Source organism: Hoplias malabaricus, chromosome 15 (assembly GCF_029633855.1).
Source record: "Hoplias malabaricus isolate fHopMal1 chromosome 15, fHopMal1.hap1, whole genome shotgun sequence".
NCBI classification, from domain to species: domain Eukaryota; kingdom Metazoa; phylum Chordata; class Actinopteri; order Characiformes; family Erythrinidae; genus Hoplias; species Hoplias malabaricus.
Window position 1 is genome coordinate 16,404,544 of NC_089814.1, and position 20,518 is coordinate 16,425,061.

The 20,518-nt window shown below is 38.0% G+C and overlaps 2 protein-coding genes across 2 annotated transcripts; both read left to right on the plus strand.

Moving 5' to 3' along the window:
- Window positions 1-3,908: 3,908 nt before the first annotated feature.
- On the plus strand, window positions 3,909-7,282 carry LOC136667934 (snake venom vascular endothelial growth factor toxin). The gene is made up of 5 exons (XM_066645110.1): window positions 3,909-4,027; window positions 4,744-4,783; window positions 5,454-5,653; window positions 5,756-5,826; window positions 6,135-7,282. The coding sequence occupies exons 1-5, from the start codon at window positions 3,947-3,949 to the stop codon at window positions 6,172-6,174; spliced, it is 432 nt and encodes a 143-aa protein (XP_066501207.1). The 5' UTR covers window positions 3,909-3,946; the 3' UTR covers window positions 6,175-7,282.
- Window positions 7,283-10,748: 3,466 nt separating this feature from the next.
- stx5al (syntaxin 5A, like) lies at window positions 10,749-19,091 on the plus strand. The gene is made up of 11 exons (XM_066646722.1): window positions 10,749-10,838; window positions 11,881-12,112; window positions 15,086-15,156; window positions 15,274-15,329; window positions 15,424-15,494; window positions 15,600-15,716; window positions 15,825-15,881; window positions 15,976-16,057; window positions 16,140-16,237; window positions 16,351-16,472; window positions 16,553-19,091. Exons 2-11 carry the CDS (start codon window positions 11,900-11,902, stop codon window positions 16,710-16,712), a joined length of 1,047 nt encoding a protein of 348 aa, XP_066502819.1. The 5' UTR covers window positions 10,749-10,838; window positions 11,881-11,899; the 3' UTR covers window positions 16,713-19,091.
- Window positions 19,092-20,518: the final 1,427 nt, after the last annotated feature.

Here is a 20,518-nt window from a genome sequence, read left to right on the forward strand (position 1 = left end):
ACTGAGAGTTGACTGGAATATTTAGTAGCAAGGCGATTTCACAACTGGGCTTGTTACACAGTGGCGCCCTGTTACAAAACAACTCAGGACTTCACTGAGATTGTGAGAACGATCACAACATCACAAATGTTTGTAGAAGCAGTCTGTGTGCCTAGGTGCTTGGTTTTATACATGTGGCCATGAAAGTGATTGGAACATCTGAATTCAATTATTTTGATATGTGAGTGAATATTTGCATATCAACAACACCACAGGAGGGTGTTTACACTGGATAAGTTATAATCAACTGTATAATTGCTTTTTGTTTTTTTTGCAAAAATGAGATGGGTCTGACTAAAGATTACAGCTGGGAAAAAGATGAGGTGTAGGTTCACAATCCACACGACAGAACATAAGGTCATAAAATTAGGTCATGGAAAATTAATTTATTTCAGTAATTCCATTCAAAAAGTGAAACTTGTATATTATACTCATTCATTACACACAGACTTATATATTTCATGTTTACTTCTTTTAATTTGATGATTATAACTGACAATGACTAATGGGGAACACTGCTGACTTGACACTTTTCCAAAAGACGACCATTGACACCTTACACAAGCAGGACAAGACACAGAAGGTCATTGCTAAAGAAGCTGGCTGTTCACAGAGCTCTGTGTCCAAACACATTAATAGAGAGGCGAAGGGAAGGAAAAGATGTGGTAGAAAATTGTATAAGCAATAGGGATAACTGCACCCTGGAGAGGACTGTGAAACAAAACCCACTCAAAAATGTGGGGGAGATTCTCAAAGACTGGACTGCAGCTGGATTTAATGCTTCAAGAACCACCACGCACAGACGTATACAAGACATGGGTTTCAGCTGTCGCATTCCTTGTGTCAAGCCACTCTTGAATAAGAGACTTCATCAGAATCCATGTTGCTTGAGATCCAGTGTAAAGTTTCAACACTCAATGATGGTTTGGGGTGCTATGTCATCTGCTGGTGTTGGTCCACTGTGTTTTCTGAGGTCCAAGGTCAATGCAGCCGTCTACCAGGAAGTTTTAGAGCACTTCATGCTTCCTGCTGCTGACCAGCTTTATGGAGATTCCGATTTTATTTTCCAACAGGACTTGGCACCTGTATGGATCTATATTAGTGTCAAAAGTTTTGTTCATTTGAAAAAAAAATCTGTCACTAAAGTCAATGTTTTACACTGAATATTGCATATAACGTGAGTGTTCAGCGATAGTTCTCATTGTCAAAACTGAGGAAGCTCCTCCGCCTTCATTGCTATGTCGTCAGTCGTTATACCACGCCCCTTTCCGCTGATGTCCCACCTTCCATGCGAGAAAAGGGTCAGAATCTGAAACTGGAAAAAAAAAACATTTAAAATAATTAAAAAAAGGGATTTGAAACTGAAAAAAGAATCTGAAAGTGTAAATAAGATCTCTGACCAAAAAAAAAGATATGTAACTAAAAAAAATTAAGATTTGAATCTGAAAACAAAATCTGCAATTGAAAAATAACTTCAAATATCAAAATATATAGGAAAGTGAAAATTGAAAATGTATTTAAAATATATATAATAATTGAATCAAAATTCTATTTAAACTGAAAAAAAAAAATCCTACATTTATTTTAATTTTGAAAACGTATTTTTCAAATTTAAATCTCAAAATTGGAACTTTCATTTTCAGATTTTTTTACCCTAATATAGCTCCATACACCTGCACACAGTGCTAAAGCAATCATACCTCGTTTAAGGACCATGAAATCCCTGTTTTAATTGGCCAGCAAACTTGCCTGACCGTAACTATTATTGTTAACTTATTGTGAAGAGGAAGATGCAATACACCAGACCCAACAAAGAGCTGAAGGCCACTATCAGAGCAACCTGTGTTCTCATAACACCTGAGCAGTGCCACAGACCGATCGACTCCATGCCACGCCTCATTGCTGCAGTATTTCAGGCAAAAGGAGCCCCAACTAAGCATTGAGTGCTGTACATGCTCATACTTTTCATGTTCATACTTTTCATTTGGCCAGCATTTCTAAAAATCCTTTTTTTTTTATTGGTCTTAAGTAATATTCTAATTTTCTGAGATACTGAATTTGGAGTTTTCATTAGTTGTCAGTTATAATCATCAAATTAAAAGAAATAAACACTTGAAATATATCAGTCTGTGTGTAATGAATGAGTATAATATACAAGTTTCACATTTTGAATGGAATTACTGAAATAAATCAGCTTATTCATGATATTCTAATTTTATGACCAGCGCCTGTATAGTTCAGGGTGTTTTTTTTCTCCGCCCATTTTATTAGTGGGATATGTACGGAGCCCCTAAAGGGACTGGGGGAAAAAAAGACTTTTGAGTTCCTTCGCAAAGATACTGCGTTCCCTCGCAAATAGTTTTGTGTTCCCTCGCAAATACGTTGTGGGCTCCGTAGTACTGTTCTTGCTGTTGATTATGTGCTTGCTGCGCGTGTCAGGTGAACTATGGAGCAGCTCATTGAATTTTACTTTGATCTTGGACTGAAAAATTACGGAGCCCCTAAAAGGACTGGGGGAAAATTAAAAAAAGATTGATTTTGCGTTTCCTCGCAAATAGTTTTGCGTTCCCTCGCAAACACAATTGCGTTCCCTTGCAAATACATTGCACTCCTTTGCAAATGTTTTATGATACACAATTGTCTTTGTGGCTCAGTCAACACTTCAGGACACCGCAGTTTGAAACAGATATTATACATGTATTTATCTCTACTAACACACAGTTTCATTGCCAATGCGAATCGTTCATACATCTGTAAGGAACTGCCTAACATCAGAGGAAGTTGTGAACAACAGGTTTATATACGTTCGGTAGCATCCTGAAAGTGCAAGTCAGAACGCCGTAGCTCCACGTATCTCCATAGTAACAGGTGTATGAGACGTAGGCGGCTTCGTGAAAGAAAGTAAAAGTGTGGACGGCAAAAATCCGGTCATTCAATAACAAGATGGAGGGTGTAAGGCAGTGGGGAAACACACGGAGACCTCAGGGCACGTTGCGGACTGATTTTTACAGAGAAGTGGCTCAGCGCGCTGACTCCAGACACGGCCGTGGAGCTCGCGAGCCGGTCGCTACACCATGCATTTCGTTTTATCTGGGAATTCAGTTTTTTTAAAGCTGCAGTAAATACAGGATATCATTTTCTGCCAGAACTGACTTGTACACACACACACACATTACTCCAATACACTACCAATAGCTACACATTTATTCAGGTGTTCACTCTCCATTCTCTGTATCTCTGTACTGTTCACATAACCTTTGCATTTTAAATTCTCTCATCCTCGTTTCATAGCAATTAACAGCACAGCAATAAACGTTTCAGTTGGCGCTCCCCAATGATATCTCCGTGTTTTCTGCTGAGAAGAGATGTTATGTCTTTATATTTCAGCCCAAGATCAAAGTAAAATTCAACGAGCTGCTCCATAGTTCACCTGACACGCGCAGCAAGCACATAATCAACAGCAAGAACAGTACTACGGAGCCCACAAAGTATTTGCGAGGGAACGTAAAAGTCTTTTTCCCCCCAGTCCCTTTAGGGGCTCCGTAATAATGTGAAGTACATTCATCTACACTTATCTATCTGACTATGTTAGGGATGCAGAATTTGACCGTAAACAAGTCATGTCTTTTTCCATTTGATATAAATAGTAAAAGAATTCCTGAAAATGTTTCCTCTTGGGGTTGCACGGTAAAGCCTACTTTAGCGTAGTAAAGTGTGTAACTTGATTTCTCTGTTGGGGTGAGCGTCTGAGGTAAACGGGGTGGGTCTCTGAATGTAGACAGACACCGCCCCCTTTAGTTGGGGAGGGCAAGGCATGGACATTTCTGAAGAAAACCCGACGTGTAATGAGCATCTCAGTATTGCGGCAAGTAAGTGTTGGTTACTGTATCGTTTCTCTCAAGGTGAGATGTTGGTAGTGTGTGTTGCGTTTTTTTGGGTGTTTATCGTCTCCTCGTCTCCTCAGGAAACACCTGGAGTCGCCCCTCAGGTACGAACGAAAACGTTTAATGTCGCATTTTGTTGCGTCTGTAGCATTTGATTTATCATGTACCTTATGAGTATTTAAAGTTAATCTCCTGTAAGGGAGAGTTCACACAGTTAGTTTCTTTATTTTGATGGTTACTTTTTGTGTTCCTGAAAACATTTACTTAATTACTACTTTGTGTAAAAGTAACACTGCTCTGCCAGACTTTTAATAGAAACAGTTTATTCTGGCAACGATACAGACCACTGGCATTCACTTAAGAATTTGCAAGATGCTTGAGTCAGTCGGTTTCGGTTGAGAAATGCTACACTTTTATCTGACTTAATGCTTTTTAAACCTAGAATTAGTCTGTAACGGTATCTGAACCCTGGGTGTCTGTCAGCCTGTGCACATGTAAACTGTAGATCGGGATTGCATCAGTTCCTAGAGCAATGTGCACTCTGAGTCAGTTGGGTTTTTGTCGTAATGTTTTCTTTTTGCCAACGGCAATACATTGTAAATAAAATAATGGTGGTGTGTGTGTTTAATCACGTCTCATCTGGAGGCATAGCTGCCTGGAAAAAATGAAAAAGCACTGACACTATCATTACGAGTTCCCAGAATACTTATCTGAGCTGAGTAATGATTTCAGTTGTATGGCACTGACTAGAAATGCACATTCAATTCTTTTTTTTCTCAGTTGCCCCTAAATTCATGTGTTTTTTTTTTTTATCCTTTAGCGTCTTCATAACTGTGATAACAATGTGACTACCACACCAGGTACTCTTACACAATTTATATGTAAAATAAATCTATTACCAGCAAAAATATATAATATACTTTTAGTTTCGTAACCAATAGTGACTAAAATAATGACAAAGTAAAAACATTTTTTTATTTAATGCATGTTTATTTTAACTTTCTTTTCCAAATAATTCTTAACCCCTTAAATAATTTCATCATGAAATGGTTCTATAATCTAAAACGTAGCTGTGGTGTTTCCAGTTATTTAAAGTGTGTGACACCAGTGATAGTAACGCTGTTCAAAAACATCCCATCAAATGAGTATTTCCTACATGGCAATTATACAGAAGGTGGCAAACTTTTCTTAACTTATAATGAAACAGTGCAAAATACACAATGTCATTTTCCAAAGTAAAATGTTTATTTCCACAATACTAACTTTACAGGAAAGAAAAAAATCTTACATTGTAGATCAATGTAAAAAGACAGTCGTTGCTGTACTGTAATGATGTGATACCTGTTTCTCTTTCAACAGTGATCAAATCAAACACTATTTTAATCAAACAAATATAGTGTTTGATTAATGGAGAAAAAATATCAATTGACTCTTTTGAGATTTATGTAAATACTACTACACTATTGTGACTCATAAACGGGGCCTACTTTTAAAAATGTAAACTACATTTGTGCTCTGCATTTTCACTAGAACTGAGTTATCTTCATCCTCTGTTGTGTCAAACCAAGTGCCAACCAAGAGAAACCTTAGTCAAAGTTTGGCATGAGTTCCCTGAAGAAATTCATCATACCATTTTTCCATGTACTGTACCTGTGCAGCGCTGTGCTGGCTTCTGCAATAATGAGGCTACAGTGTGCGCACCAGAAGAAAACTACACAGTCCTCATGCAGGTATGACTTATATAGAGCTAAACATGGTGAAGGAATAACTTTCATTATTATTTGCATGAGTTTGGATCTCTGAATATAAAACTTTGTCTCACTTCTCAATAGGTGTTGCGAATTGATGAAAACAGAACCCGTATTGAGTTACCATTTGTTCAGCACAGTGCCTGCAAGTGCAGGTAAGGCCCACAGGCTGAAGGCAGGGCCATTACTTGAATAATAGAAGAACTGAATGTTTAACATTGCGATGCTTTGCTAGTGAAATGTAATATCTGGATTAACATGTATATGTAGTTAATTCGAACCAGATTAAAACTGAATCTAGGTTAAACCAAATTTCCTATAATGATTGAACAGTTACAGCTACAATTATACCCAAAGCAGGGTTTAATCTGTCTGTAAAACTGGCCCAAGTCTGACAAAATATCATCATCATTGTGATTGTATTTGTAATTGTTTGTGAATATATATTTCTTCTGTCTTTCAGCCCCAGGGAGTGTGTGAATGGCTCATTTGTACACTGTTAAAGAATCTGCTTGAAAACCTTTTTTTTTTAATTTTTAAAACCTCAAAAAGTGACTTGGAAAAAATCATGCAGTGGTGTTTCTATTGTATGGTTACCAAACTCTTATTTACAGTTTAGAAACACCGTTTTAGAGAACTAAAAACACACTTACGTTTCTGGAAACTGGAAACAATGGAAGGTTTACAATAGGGCATAGTGTGTTGTGAAATTTTCCCTTTACAGTAAGAAAATTCTCTTGCACAATTTTAAAACACGTATAGGCACTGGGGAATTCTAATATCAGCAGTGTCGCCATTAGTCTGTGTACAAAAAGATTCACAAAGTTGACTGAAATCAAAACAGGAGTTAAACCTTGAATGAACTATTGTTTTTCTAATGATAGCTGATACTTCTTTTGCAATGCACCAGCCCCTATGTACCACTGATCATAACTGAACATGTGTTTTAATCATTTTATTAATGTTCAAATAGTAATTTACCAGTGTAAAAGATGAAAGCAGTCCCTGTGTTAAGCACTTTTTTTAAAGGAGAGAGAACACCAACTGGTGATTCAGAGCACGTGTTGGTTCTCTATCTCAGTAATATCAGTAATATAAAATAGTAAGGTCTTTGCTTTTCAAATTATTTATGTTTTTAATTTGTTTATCAGATGCCCAGTTTTAAGGTTTATATAAACATTTACAGGGCACAACAAATAGTGTTTTCCTTGATCCCTAAAACGCATGAGAATTTTATATTACACTGAGGATTTATTCCAGTGTGTACTTTGAAATGCTTTAAAATGAGAAAAGTTGAACATCTCAGTTCTCTGCTGCATAGGCAGTTGTGTCACCAGTATCTAGCACTCCAGGTTTTCCTTTTCAGCATTTACGTACACATACTAAAAGTAGCATTTTTAGGTTATGTTCTTATACAATGTAGTACTTGAATACAGTAATGTGTCAGTGCTGAAAAGAGATTGCATTAAATTAACTACTTGCATTGTGTGTCCCTGATGTATGGCAATGTGTAACATATAGAACAGATACTGAGGTATAACAAGTAGTTCATAAGTTGTTAGTATTTTTTCATTACATTATCATATGTCATGTTATAATTTTTTGACTTAATTAGCAATTGATTTAATTTCGACAAATTTTTGCAAACACTGAATAAAAATGTACTTTTTCCAAATTTTCAATGGATTTGTTGTTCATAGTTGCGTTTTCAGCTTTCTGCATCCATAAAATAACACAGCAAAGGGATTGTGATTCATACTTTGTCAGGTTTTATGAAACTCCTTCAAATATTATAATGCTGTTGTGACTCTTACAGAACAAGCCACATTTTTAGTGTTTCAAATTTTTGTCCTTTTAATTTTTACTCCGAATTGACTGTTTGAACAGCATGCTCCCATGTGTCATGTTCTACACTGTGGGCTGGACTAGGTCAAATCTCAATCTGGAGTCAAGTAAAGCAAATGTGATCAGCTGCATGAGCAACGGTGAATTAGCTTTTGTCATAGTTCTGTGGTTATGTGATTTCTGAAGAAAATGTAATGAACTTGTATTGTTTGGAAATACATTTCCTCATTCTGAACATTAGTGACCTTTTCAAACTGAAGATCAGTGCTGTACCTGTTCAGTTTATCTAAAAACGTAACATTGTTTTAACAGAATGTGACTGTGACCTATAGACATAAACTCCACTGAACACTATTCTGCATGTTGACATGTAGATTAATGTAACATTTAAATGTCATGAGCCAGAAGTCTGAGGTGGGTAGAAGTTGTGCATAATGACTGAAACTGAAGAGCACCCACTTTTGGAGCAGTTATATACACGGTGTATATATCGGTAATATTAGAATTATTCATTCCTGTGCATAGAACATAAACTGGAAAAAATCCCTTGCCTCATCTCAAAGCACAGACAACAGAACACAATGAAAGCGTTCTAATCCAACAATACAAAGCCATTAACCATTAAACATTCGTCGCGGTGGGTCCGGAGCCTACCCAGAATCACTGGGTGCAAGGTGGGAACAGACAATGGAGCCGGCGCCAGTCCTTCACAGACCAATAAACATGCCTAGAAAATGTAGCATACACTACACTTCCAAGAAGCTTGAAAGCACTGTCCAATCACACTGGAAAGGCACTGAAATCACAGAGAGTTGAATATAAAAACTTTAGTTTACATTAAACACGTTTCTCTACTGATATTTCAGCACATTCAGTCAGTATAGTCTTTCCTGGTTTGAATCTAGAGTAACAGAGAGATATGTTGTTCCTACTGAGCCTGAATCGTCTGAACTGCAAATTTTACTGATTAAAAACACCAGATTCTGAGTAAACGTCCAGGCCTGTAATCATAGTTGAAACAATGCTGTACCTCCCTCCCGCCCCATAATAACACGCCGCCACAGCGCCCGCCACTGCTCCAGCATTAACCTGCAGATGGCGCCCGTGAAGCGGTCAGTTAACGACTGGAGCGTGTACCCGTGCAGTAGCTTAGATTGTGCACACAAGCACGCTGCGTTGTATTTCTCCTCTTAAATCCGTCTGTGTTTAAAGCACGTGTCGAACACGCAGACACATATATTTACTCTAATATTAACTTATATATTTGGGGTAATTAAACATGTGAAAAAATATATTATTAATTAATGTGAAAAAATGTGAATAAAACGGGTACCTTGTCCATGGTGTAGATGAGCTGTTACAGACAATAAATGACTGTATGAATGATCTTCTGCTCCTTGTCAGTACACTTCCTTCAGGAGAAGAGAGCGTAATGTATTTCAGGGAATACAATTGCTGTTATTTTAAAGGTACATTTACACTATGTAATTTAGTGAACAATGCCTGTACTTTTTCTGAGAGTGTACTTTTGTATTTACAAACAATGAACCAGTTGGTCAGTGAAAACAAAATATTTTCTTTGTATTACATTAAGGTTCAACAGAAAAAAACAAAGATTCAGGTTTTTATTGCATTTGACTAAATATCCTAAATGTATGGAAATGTATTTGTATGTGTTTGACTGAGCAGCTGGCAGGGAAATTGGTGGCCACAATTGCTCCCTGTGCACCAGGGATGGCTGCCCGCCACCCTGGGTGTGTGTTCACTGCCCCTAGTGCACTAGTGTGTGTGTGTGTATGTGTCTATGTGTTTCTGTTCACTGCCACAGATGGGTTAAATGCAGAAAACACATTTTGTTGTACATTGTACAATGGCAAATTATAGGTATATCTAATTGACTCTGTAAATAATCAGGTGTGGCACAGTGGTGCAATGAGTAGGATTGTTGTCACACATCTCCAGGGTCCTGCAGTTGTGAATTTGAACCCCGCTTGGGTGTCTGTAAGGAATTTGATGTGTTCCGCATGCGTTTACTTTATGTGCTCCACTTTCTACCCACTATCCAAAAACACACATTGGTAGGATTGCTGACTCAAAAGTGTTTCTAGGTGTGAATGTGACAGTGAATGTGTCACCCTGTGAAGTACTGGTGTCACCTGCAGGGAATGTTTACACCTTGCACCATTCCGGGTAGGCTCCAGACCCACAGCAACCATGAACAGGATAAGAGGTTACAGACAATCATTCATTCATTCACTGTCTGTACCGGCTTCTCATATTTTGGGTCAATGTGGGTCTGGAGCCGACCCGTAGTCATTAGGCACAAGGCAAGAATACATGCTGGAGATGGTGCCAGTCCTTTACAGGGCAACACACATGCTCTCACATTTACTCAAACCTATGGACAACTGGGCTTGTAACTGGAAAGTTGCTGGTTCGATCTCCAGAGCCGGCAGGTCATTACTGAAGTGCCCTTGAACAAGGCACGTAACCTCCAACTGCTCCCTGGGCGCCGTTGCTAGGGCTGCCCACCATTCCAGGCATGTCTGCTCATTGCCCACTAGTGTTCAATAGTGTGCATGTAAGTCTGTGTTTCATTGTACGGATTGGGTTAAATGTGGAGAGCCAATTCCTCTGTGTGCAAGTACAGTGTTCAATAAAGTGATTCTAATTCTAACTGTAATTCAATCCACCTTCCAGTTTTTGAACTGTGGGAGAAAACTGGAGCACCCGGAGGAAACCCATGCAGACACAGGGAGAACACACCACACTCCTCACAGACTGTCACCCAGAGCCTTCAACCCAAAACCTCCAGGACCCTGGAGCTGTATGACTGCAGGACTGAAGCAACACAATCAATGAATGAATGAATGAATTAATTAATTAATTTAAAAAATTATTAATATATTATTATTATATATTAATATTATTATTCAATATTTAACCTGAACCCAGTCAGTCTAAGCATATTAACATCATACAGGGATATGGTCAGGAAATGTTGCACAGCACTGTTTTGAGGAAGAATGTTGCTGGAACATGTGACTAAATTTGGAACATTGATTCATTTTATTATTCACTTTCAATTTTTCAGAACACATACAAAAACCGTACGTGTGTAAACCCTGACTTAAAAGATGTATTAAATATTGTGGAGGCCTCTGACAATTTTAACCAACCAAAACAAAAATGTATAAGGAGACGTGGCGACGGTGACGTCAGTGTGTTTTCGCAGGACCCGGATGACGAAGGCTAAGAGCTGTTAATCACACACAAAAAAGAAACCTTAAGGAAAACTACTATAAACCGTCTGTTTTACTTGGTAAGAAGATTATATTCTCTTTAATAAGAGTGTTAAAGATACTGTCACACCCAATGCTGCTCCTCAGACTACTGCCTGTCATTAAAGCTCGGGGAAAAAAATCTTTCGAAAGCAGTCCCCCGGCTAACGTTAGCTAGCACAGCTAGGATATGTGTTTTAGTTAGAAGTGGACAGTTACAATCCACTTCTGTGTGTTTATAGTTGGTGAGACACTGGCAGCGTGACTGTCTCTAGGTCTGTTTTCTGTCTTTTAAAAAGTCCTGTTTTATAGTTTGCTGTGTGTCAGTATAAAGGATTTACTGGACTTTGTCAGCACGCGATAAACACGAAAACACACCAGTGATTCCAACGAGTTGTCATTATATATTTGTAATGTTAGGCTGTTTATAATTATGGTTTAATACCTCTAAACCTAGGTAAGATGTCCTTCACAACATCATATGATCAAAATTTTATTTTCTTGCAATTAAAATAAGTTATAAAAACAAAGCACTGTTTTTACATATGTAGATCACCCAAAGCGTTAACATGACTTAAATGTTTCCAATGGTCAGGACCACTACAAAACAGGTAATATTTGGATGGTGTATCATCATCGCTGCAGTAACACTGACGTGGTGGTGTTATGATAGTGTGTGTTGTGCTGGTACAAATGGATCAGACTCAGCAAATCTGCTGGAGGTTTTAAACATTGTCCACTAACTGACCACTTTGATTGACACACCTATCTTGTTGGTCAGCCTTGTAAATGTAACAGCAGAGACAGTAAGTGATTTATTTTTGTTCTCTTTGTTGCTGGTTTCAGTCCACCAGTGGTACAGAGCTTGAGTGTTCATATTCATAAACGTAAATCAGTCTGTAATGTGACCGACTCTGTCCCTGAAATGACATTTACATTGATATGTGGCTCCATGTTGGACGGGTTCCTAAGCCCTGTGTATTGAAAGGTGTAGGTTCTTAAATAACTGCTTTTACTCTTAAGAACAGTATCAGTACGCATATAAATGGACCATACCAGAAACTGCTACTTTTCTATTTGCAGGTAATGTGTCAGAGCACCCATGAATGCCCGTCGTCGCCATGGAACTAAAAACAACGAGGAAGGGGTATACACTGGGCCTTCACAGACCCAGTCCCAAGTGCTCCAGCCTCTGGATGCCCCTCTGGCCATACCAGCTCCCTTCGCTGCTCCAGTAGACAGCAGCAGCAGCATGTCCTGCCGAGATCGCACCAGCGAATTTCAGTCTGTTTGCAAATCCTTACTAAGCAGACAGGTGAGCACAAGCTGAAATATACACATACAGTTCTCTTTGGTTTCTCATATGGTTTTCTTTTTTGGAAGTTTTGTTATTGTGTTGTTTTAATAATCAGGTGCCATCGGACAGTCTTGCTTTCAAAGATAACTCCGGCAAAAATATGTTATAAAACAGTCTCATATGGTTTTCAATGGCTATTTAAAACAAAACAGTCCAAAAACACACGTTGGTAGGTGGATTGGTGACTCAAAAGTGTCCATAGGTGTGAGTGTGTTGCACTGTGAAGGACTGGCGCCTCCTCCAGGGTGTATTCCCGCCTTGCGCCCAATGATTCCTGGTAGGCTCTGGACCCACCGCGACCCTGAACTGGATAAGCGGTTACAGATAATGAATGAATGAATGTATGAATTAAATTTTTTGCTTTACAGAAAATGTTACAGTAGTGCAAGCATTTCCCATTTAACATCCTCTTAAAAATATATTTATACATTTACCATGTTTTCTTTTTCACATTTTTCATTTTCACATTTTCAGAGAACACAAGGTCGAGCCCTTATTTAAGACTTACCTTAGTAAAGTTACACAACAAGGTCATCTAACATTTCTAGTCATTTGACGAATATAGTCTTTCTCAGGATAAGGATAAAGTTTGTGGGTTAGTTTGTTGTCATTTAATAATCTTTTGTTGCATAACTTTGAAAGATCCCTGATCTTTAAAGGAGCAATCTGTAGGATTTTTTTCTATAATTAGTCATAAAATGTACAGGGTGTTTGATCAGGGTGTGGAAACAGTCAAAGCTAAAACATCGCTGCCTCTCACAGCATTGCAAATGCAGTATATTCTCTTTGAGAAGTGCCCTCTGTCAAATCATTTTACTGTCCATCGTGTGGCCTTGTCCAAAAACAGTGTCCTGCAGCCAGGAAATGACCAAGTGAACAGAGTTAATCTTATAATTTACCCGACCCAAAAAGCCCCACTGCCCAATCTTCAGAAACAGAGTAAAATGAGAGGAAATATTGGTCTTATTTTTGAAAAGTTGAAGCAGTTTACAAGCAGCAACACTACAGAACAAAGCCAGAGCTGGCAATGTTTCTCCTGAACAGGCTATGGATAGATTAAAAAGAGTAAATGCCATAGGTTGTGTGTTTTATATAAAGGAAGTAAGGCATAGCGAAATTTGAACGGTGTTAGGACTGTGTTTTGTGTGTTTTATATGAAGAAGGTAAATAACAACATGATTGAAATGTGTAAATACAATTGTTTGTTTTAAAGAAATTGAGGCAGATTAATGTGTGTTTCCCTGTGGTGTGTTTTAAACAAATTAAGGAGTAAGAAGTGTGTTTGAGAAGCCTCACATATTCAAATATTTATGGTGGAATGGAGAAATCAAGCTTGGTAGTACACAGCAAATATAAGCATTTCACTAGTAGGTAGATGTTTCAGTGACATTATGTACACTTGGTCATGTATTTAAATGGATAAAATGCGAAATAAGTAGTGTTTCAAAACAAGATTTGTTTATAAAACCTGCAGACAGCTCTCTTCACTGATTTGAAACTGTATTATAGTTCAGATTTTAAATGCTTGGCATCAGTATTACAGATTGCTGCTTTAAATAAAACAAGACACACTCACATTCTCATCTCATTGATTGAAAACAGCTGACTCCGCTTCAAATTATCTACTAAACCTAAAGGTATGGAGTCAAAAAAGGGTCAAAAATATTTTGAGTTTGTTAAACAATACTCACAAATGTAACAGAATTTGTAACTGCGTTTGAGCAACTACATACACATAAAATTAAAATCCAGAAATGTATTTTAATACACACATTTAAAACAACAACAACAATAATAATAATTTAAATTCACAAATTTGAAAAGATATTTGTAATATATAGAAATAATTTTTAAATGTGTAAATCTTAAAAAGATTTGCATTTTTAAATCAAATGTTGTTAATGTGTGAATCAGTGCCTTCTCAAATCGCTTAAAATGTGCCAGAGCAAACATTTCTGAGGTTCCAAATGTGACAGTGGGAGTTTTTGAATGTGGTGGAAAACATCCATTCATTCACCTTCTCTGCTGCGTGTGCGAATCTCTTTTTGCAGTTGTGGATTTAAGGCACTGTTTTGATGGCCAATTGATGGACCAATAGGAAAGCTTTAGCTGGACCAATCAAATCGCGAGGTTTGTTTAAACAATCAGAACACAGATTTGTTGCTATCACCCACAGTGCATTTCCACCAAAAGATCTCTGGTTCTTGAACCGGTTCCGTTCCTGATTTTTGAAAACTTGGTTCTTTCCAGTGAACCGCCGCGCTTCACAGCGTCAGAGCCAAAGATAAAGTGTTAGAGTCATGATAGGGTCATTTATTCTTTGTTTACCATGGAGTCAGACTAGAGTGAGATATACTACTGTGTACATGTTGCCGAGTTCAGAGCCGTCATGCTGAGCTTGAGAACAGTGGAGAAACGTAACCAGGAGCTGCAGCTCTGACCAATGCCCATGGCATCGCAGTTTTCCTGGTTTTCCTCTAAACGTGTAGAAACACGGCAGTTCACTGGGAAAAAAACAAGGTTCCAAGAATCAGGAACAGAACCAGTTCAAGAACCGGAGTTCATTTGGTGGAAAAACACTTCTCTGAACCCTATCCTTTTTTCCAGTGACAGTGAATAAGTGGTATACTCCTATATTTATGGGTCTTGGTGTTATCCCCTAAAATATGCTCTGACATTTCCAGGTTGTCTTTCTGTTCAAAGGGTGGGGAACTCTGTGTCTGGATGGCTATATTTCTGCACATGGTGATATTCTTTTCTCAAACACACCTGATTTAGCTCTGGTATTCATTGACAGTTTTTGTTACAGAGAAATGGTCCAGTAAGGGATTCACAATTTTGAACATTTTTGTCGCATGTGCATCACTGTGTGTAATTTTAAAATTTAAAATTAACCTTTTTGTCTCTGACCTCTTAACTGCTTTTTTCCAGAATGGAGCACAGACCACTAAACCAGTTAACAGTGCAGTCAGACAGCGGAGTGACTTTACCCTTGCAGCAAAGTAAATATCTTTTTGCATTAATTCTTGCAGTTGTTCCTAAAACGTATCTCTCAGTAATATATAACGGATCTTTGTGTTTGTTAATTATGGTTTTTAATTTTCTTTTCTTTTTTGTAGACGAATTGGCAGGGACCTTGCCAACACCTTTGCCAAGTTAGAAAAGCTTACGATACGCAAGTATCTTCTCATTTTATGCCGTGCACCTATGCCCATCACTTGTATTGTCTTGTTGTTTGTAACATTGTTGTTTTCCCATTTATAACACAGTTGCCAAAAGGAAATCTCTATTTGATGACAAAGCAGTAGAAATAGATGAATTGACATATATCGTAAAACAGGTAAACAGACAGACACACACACACACACACGCACATATATATATATATATATATGTCATTGTCTTTGACATGGAGGTTTCTTAATCCTCTTTTCCTTTTGCTTAGGATATAAACAGCTTGAATAAACAGATAGCCCAGCTGCAGGAACTGGTTCGCTCCAGGAATGGTCAAAACAGTAGACATCTCCAAACACATTCCAATACTGTTGTAGTTTCATTGCAGGTATGGGCATCATGCAAATATGTTCAGCGCTAAACCAGCAAAAGCAGCAAGTAATATTTATGGGCTGGATTGATGGTTAATGCTTTCTTCATATCTTATCTCTTTCAGTCAAAATTGGCATCAATTTCAAGTGATTTTAAGTCAGTCCTGGAGGTCAGAACAGAGGTAAAAATGATTGATCCAATTTAATGTGGACGGATATTTTTAACAGATATTACGTTTATGTTGGAAGTGACTTTATTTTACTCTCTGTTGGTAGAATCTGAGACTGCAGAGAACCAGACAAGAACATTTTTCTCAGTCTCCAGCTTCCGCATCTTCATTCCAGGACAGAAGCTTCAGTAAGATAACTTTTCTGCCCAAATATAAATCTTATGTTCTAATGTGGTTGGTGTCAAATTTATTGTTTTTTTTCACAAACAGGCAATTCAGTGTTGCTGCAAGATAATTCAAACAAATCCGATATCTCTATAGACATGGATCTACGTTCCAGCCAGCAAATGCAAGTCCTAAATGAGACGGTAATTTGTGCTGGTAGAAACTTCTTCGTTATGATATCAATGATGTATATGATCACTTCACATATTTGGCTTTTAAAATTCTATCACTGATGCGTTCATGTATCTATCTTCAGGAGTCCTTTATACAAGACAGAGCGAACACTATGCAGAACATTGAGTCTACTATTGTGGAACTGGGATCTATATTCCAGCAGCTTGCCCACATGGTAAAAGAGCAAGAAGAGACAGTTCACAGGTGAGATCAAGGCAAGAGAGATCTAATTAACTATGTGAACACCTTGGCTTGTTTTACTTATAGATGTTTTTGTGTCACAGGATTGATGCTAATGTCCAGGACACTGAGCTCAATGTTGAACTGGCTCATAGTGAGATCGTCAAATATTTTCAGTCTGTCACCAACAACCGCTGGTTGCTCATCAAAATTTTTCTCATCCTCATTGTTTTCTTCTTCATTTTTGTGGTCTTCTTAGCCTGAAATCTATGGGCACTTCATTGGATTCAGTACTTGGAAGCTGTTAAGAAGAAGCCATTTCGGATAGGAGTGAAGCAGAAGTGTATTTTTATAAAGGAAATAGAGACTGTACTGTCTACATTGCTTTGCTTGGATACTTACTGTCTGTATGGGTTAGAGGTTGTACTGCAGAGTGCTTACACTTACAAGCAAGCTTGGACCTTAAATTGCTTAAATTACATTGTTTCTTTTAAATAATTGGAACATGGGCAGTATTATTTCATACTACTAAAGTATCCTGGTAATTCTGACTAGATTTTGTTTTCATGGCCAAAAGGGTTATGTTTAAAGGGGCAGTAGTTTTATACAACGTTGTTGGTATCTTCCGTAAATGCAAAAGTGACCCTTACAAAAGTACAGCAAGCTGGTGTTGTTCATCTTAATGATCAGCTGGCACTAGGCTGTTGAAAAACATTGAATGTAAACTCCCATAACTGTAAATCTCAAGTTTGGTTGCTGTGTGTAACATTTGAATAGAATATTTCTGCTTTAATATTTACATAATATGGCAGTAAACCAGTTATCTGAGAGTTGAGAGTCTAAAGAGTTGAGGGCAATAATTGCCTCATGCAAAACTAGTGGCAGATCTTAAATTTAGTTAGCTGATCAGTGGTAAGAGAACTTACTAACATCTTCAACCTTATTCAGGAAGGACCACAACTGGCCATAACAGTGTGCCCAGGAATAATTTGGAAAAGGCAGTCATATAGTTGTACAATGCCCAAGTAAAATCAAGGGGAGAGTAGAAACCACTGCTCTATAGAACTGGTAAATGTTACTTATGTCTTTGTAACACTGCTGCACATGTTGTCAGAAGAAAACATCGTATTACATATCAGAGATGTGCAATCTTATCTGTAAAGGGCCACTGTGGCTGCAGGTTTTCATTCCAAAAAAAAAAAACCCCACACAGGATCCAATGCTGGAGGATGAAACCAATTAAATAAGTAGATTTAGGTGTGCTTCTGCTTAGCTGGAATTAACAATTTGCCAATACACCAGCCCTTATGAGATAAAAGTGATGACCATTGGGCTTTTTCAGTACAATATAAATGCTGCTGGTCTTCACAAATCACATAAATGGCAATAAAGATAATTTAAACAAGCAGTAAAGGTAGTAACTGCACAAGAAGAAATTGAAATAAAAATAATGCATTGCCCATGCTACATTAAAACAGTGAAGGTGTACAGTGGGAACTTAATCACTGTTTACTCTGACATTCCAATCCATAACGTAACAGAATCTGAACCAAGAGGACTTATAGCCCTGTGTTCACAATGGACAGTTAATGGAACTGAATTTATGTTTTATTTCTGATTCCTCTAACCATCTCTGGTGGTCTTTGGTTCTTGTGCTTTGACAGAGAATTACGTCTGTCATTTATATGCCTTTTTGTTTCTTTTGCAGTTTATAATTGATCAGTGTTTGTTTTTTTTTTTGTTTGTTTGTTTTTTTAAAGCACAACACTGACCAGTATCTTAAATTATTTGTGGGGGAACTGAATCTTTCCCTTGGCCACTGTGTGATATGTGACTGTAATTACATATGATCTGTAAAACACTGTCATTTTAATAATACTCCTCAAGCTATCAGAGTCTACATTGTAAAACATTCTATTTCTAAAACTTTCAGTTCCTTTATTTATTTAGTTTGGTATGGTGTCTCATACACAAATTTGCCAGCTAATTGGCCATTAGTATTATCTGCTGAATGCAAGATTGGCTGAAAACCCAGATGAGAAGTAGAGCTTGATGTGTAACAGAAAATCATTAATTGGGTCCAGTTGCTTCATCAGTATAATATACAATACCAAGCATTTGATGGAAACAGTAATGTTACTTATCTTCTTAATTGGAGCCACAGAGTCAATTAGTGTGGCCTCAGACTTGTTACAGTTCAGGCTCTGCTCAAGGGCACCTCAGCCATGCATTCATTTTTCCTGCCACTCTTGGAATCTCAGGGATTCTTTTGATCTCAAGTTAGCTTTTGTAACTAAATTCACAGTTGCCCTAAAAACGCTGCTGTGTCTGATCAACTCATACCTGCACAACATTTTCTAATGCACCACTACCTCCACCACATCAAGGTCACAAACTGAGAATGATAAACCAGCCAAATCATTCCTGCTCTATGATGGTTCTGTGTTGTTTTTGACCATTCAATGACTGAATGGGGGCAAGCAAAGTATGCAAAGTAACAGGTGGAGTACACTCTGTACTTGTAGAGTTACTAAGTGCTCCTGTATGGATTCCAGTAATAGAAGAACAAGACGATCTGATATAGTATGTATCAATATATCAACATGAAATATGAAATGCCTCTTCATTCTAATGCAGTTTGCAGCTCTACTCTTGACATGGTGTCTGTGCATGTGTTTTTGTTAGTTTTCTGTTCATCGTGACTTGAAGGCTGTCCCTGGCGCCCGCAGAGCATTTGGGGCTTCAGTACCTTGTTCAAGGGCATTTCAGCCATGGATGTTCCTACCGGACCTGGAGATCGAACCGGTACCAAGCCTGGTCCTCTAACCATTAGACCATTGGCCTAATGGTTGGACCATCCTGGACCTTTAGTGCACTCCAGTTAACATGTGACCCACTTCAGAATAATCAGGCCATTCTAAGATGAAGGGATTCTTGAACAAAAGTACTTGAGCTCCTGTTGTTTTCCAGGCTTGAGCTTGGAAAAGGCTTTCAAATGGGATGCTGCACCAAGCTGTAGTCTCCATAGGAGCCTCTGCTGTGGCTTTCCACTGCCCTCTCCAGACAGGGCTCCTGCTGTAATGATTGTCTATTACAGTATTTAGAGCTGAACACTGTCTAGAAGGCTAGAGCTCTAAAGTGAACTGTGTGAAATAATTATTGATATTGTACAACACTACAATGAAATTCAACCTCTGCATTTAAACACCCCCCCCACCCATTCAGTCACACTATTGAAGCACTCAGAAACAGAAAAAAGGTAGAGTAAAGGTCACTAAATGTGCGAACAGTGTAAATGTGCATTTGAAGGTACATCATTGATTTTTTAAAGCCCAAGTTTGTTCCAAAAGTACATTCAATTCTCTTCCCCAGGGAAAGAGGTGAATATTTGTATGATTTCATTATACAATTGTGTAAAATGGAAGAACATAATATAAGTCATTGAGTTAAAATTGGGTGTATGAAATCAATAAAAAATCAATTAATAAGGCACACTTAGGGTACCACCAGTGACAGTTTTTTTCTGAAAGGGCAGCCTCCATTGGTGCCCAGGGAGCATTTTGTGGGTTAGGTGTCTTGTTCAAGTGCACTTCAGCTATGTAGATGTGTGGCTGTGGGGATTGAACTACTGACCTGTTAGCCCCAAGCCCACTTCTCTAAGTGTTAGGCCACAGCTGTGCACTCAAGAGACAAAGGAATGACACATTTTTAAAACCCTACTGGACAAAACCTAAAAGTCAAAAACAATCAAAAGGAAAGTGAACATGGGGCACCAAGGGAATATCTGGATAGGCTTTATTCTGATGGCCCGTTGTTGAAAATTGTTAGCAAACTACAACATAGATATGTCACCGGTTTTATGTCTAGAAAGTGCAGTTTGTAGACCATAGTGTACAGACAGTTAAAATAACTTGAGAGGTAAAAATGTCACAGTCAAAAGTCTTTAGAGCTTTAAACAGTAAGCACATGTGGTCAGACCTTACCATAATTGCTAAATTTCCTTCCAGATCGATAAAGAATCTATCTATCTATCTATCTATCTGTTGTGGAATATGTGGAAGGATGCATGA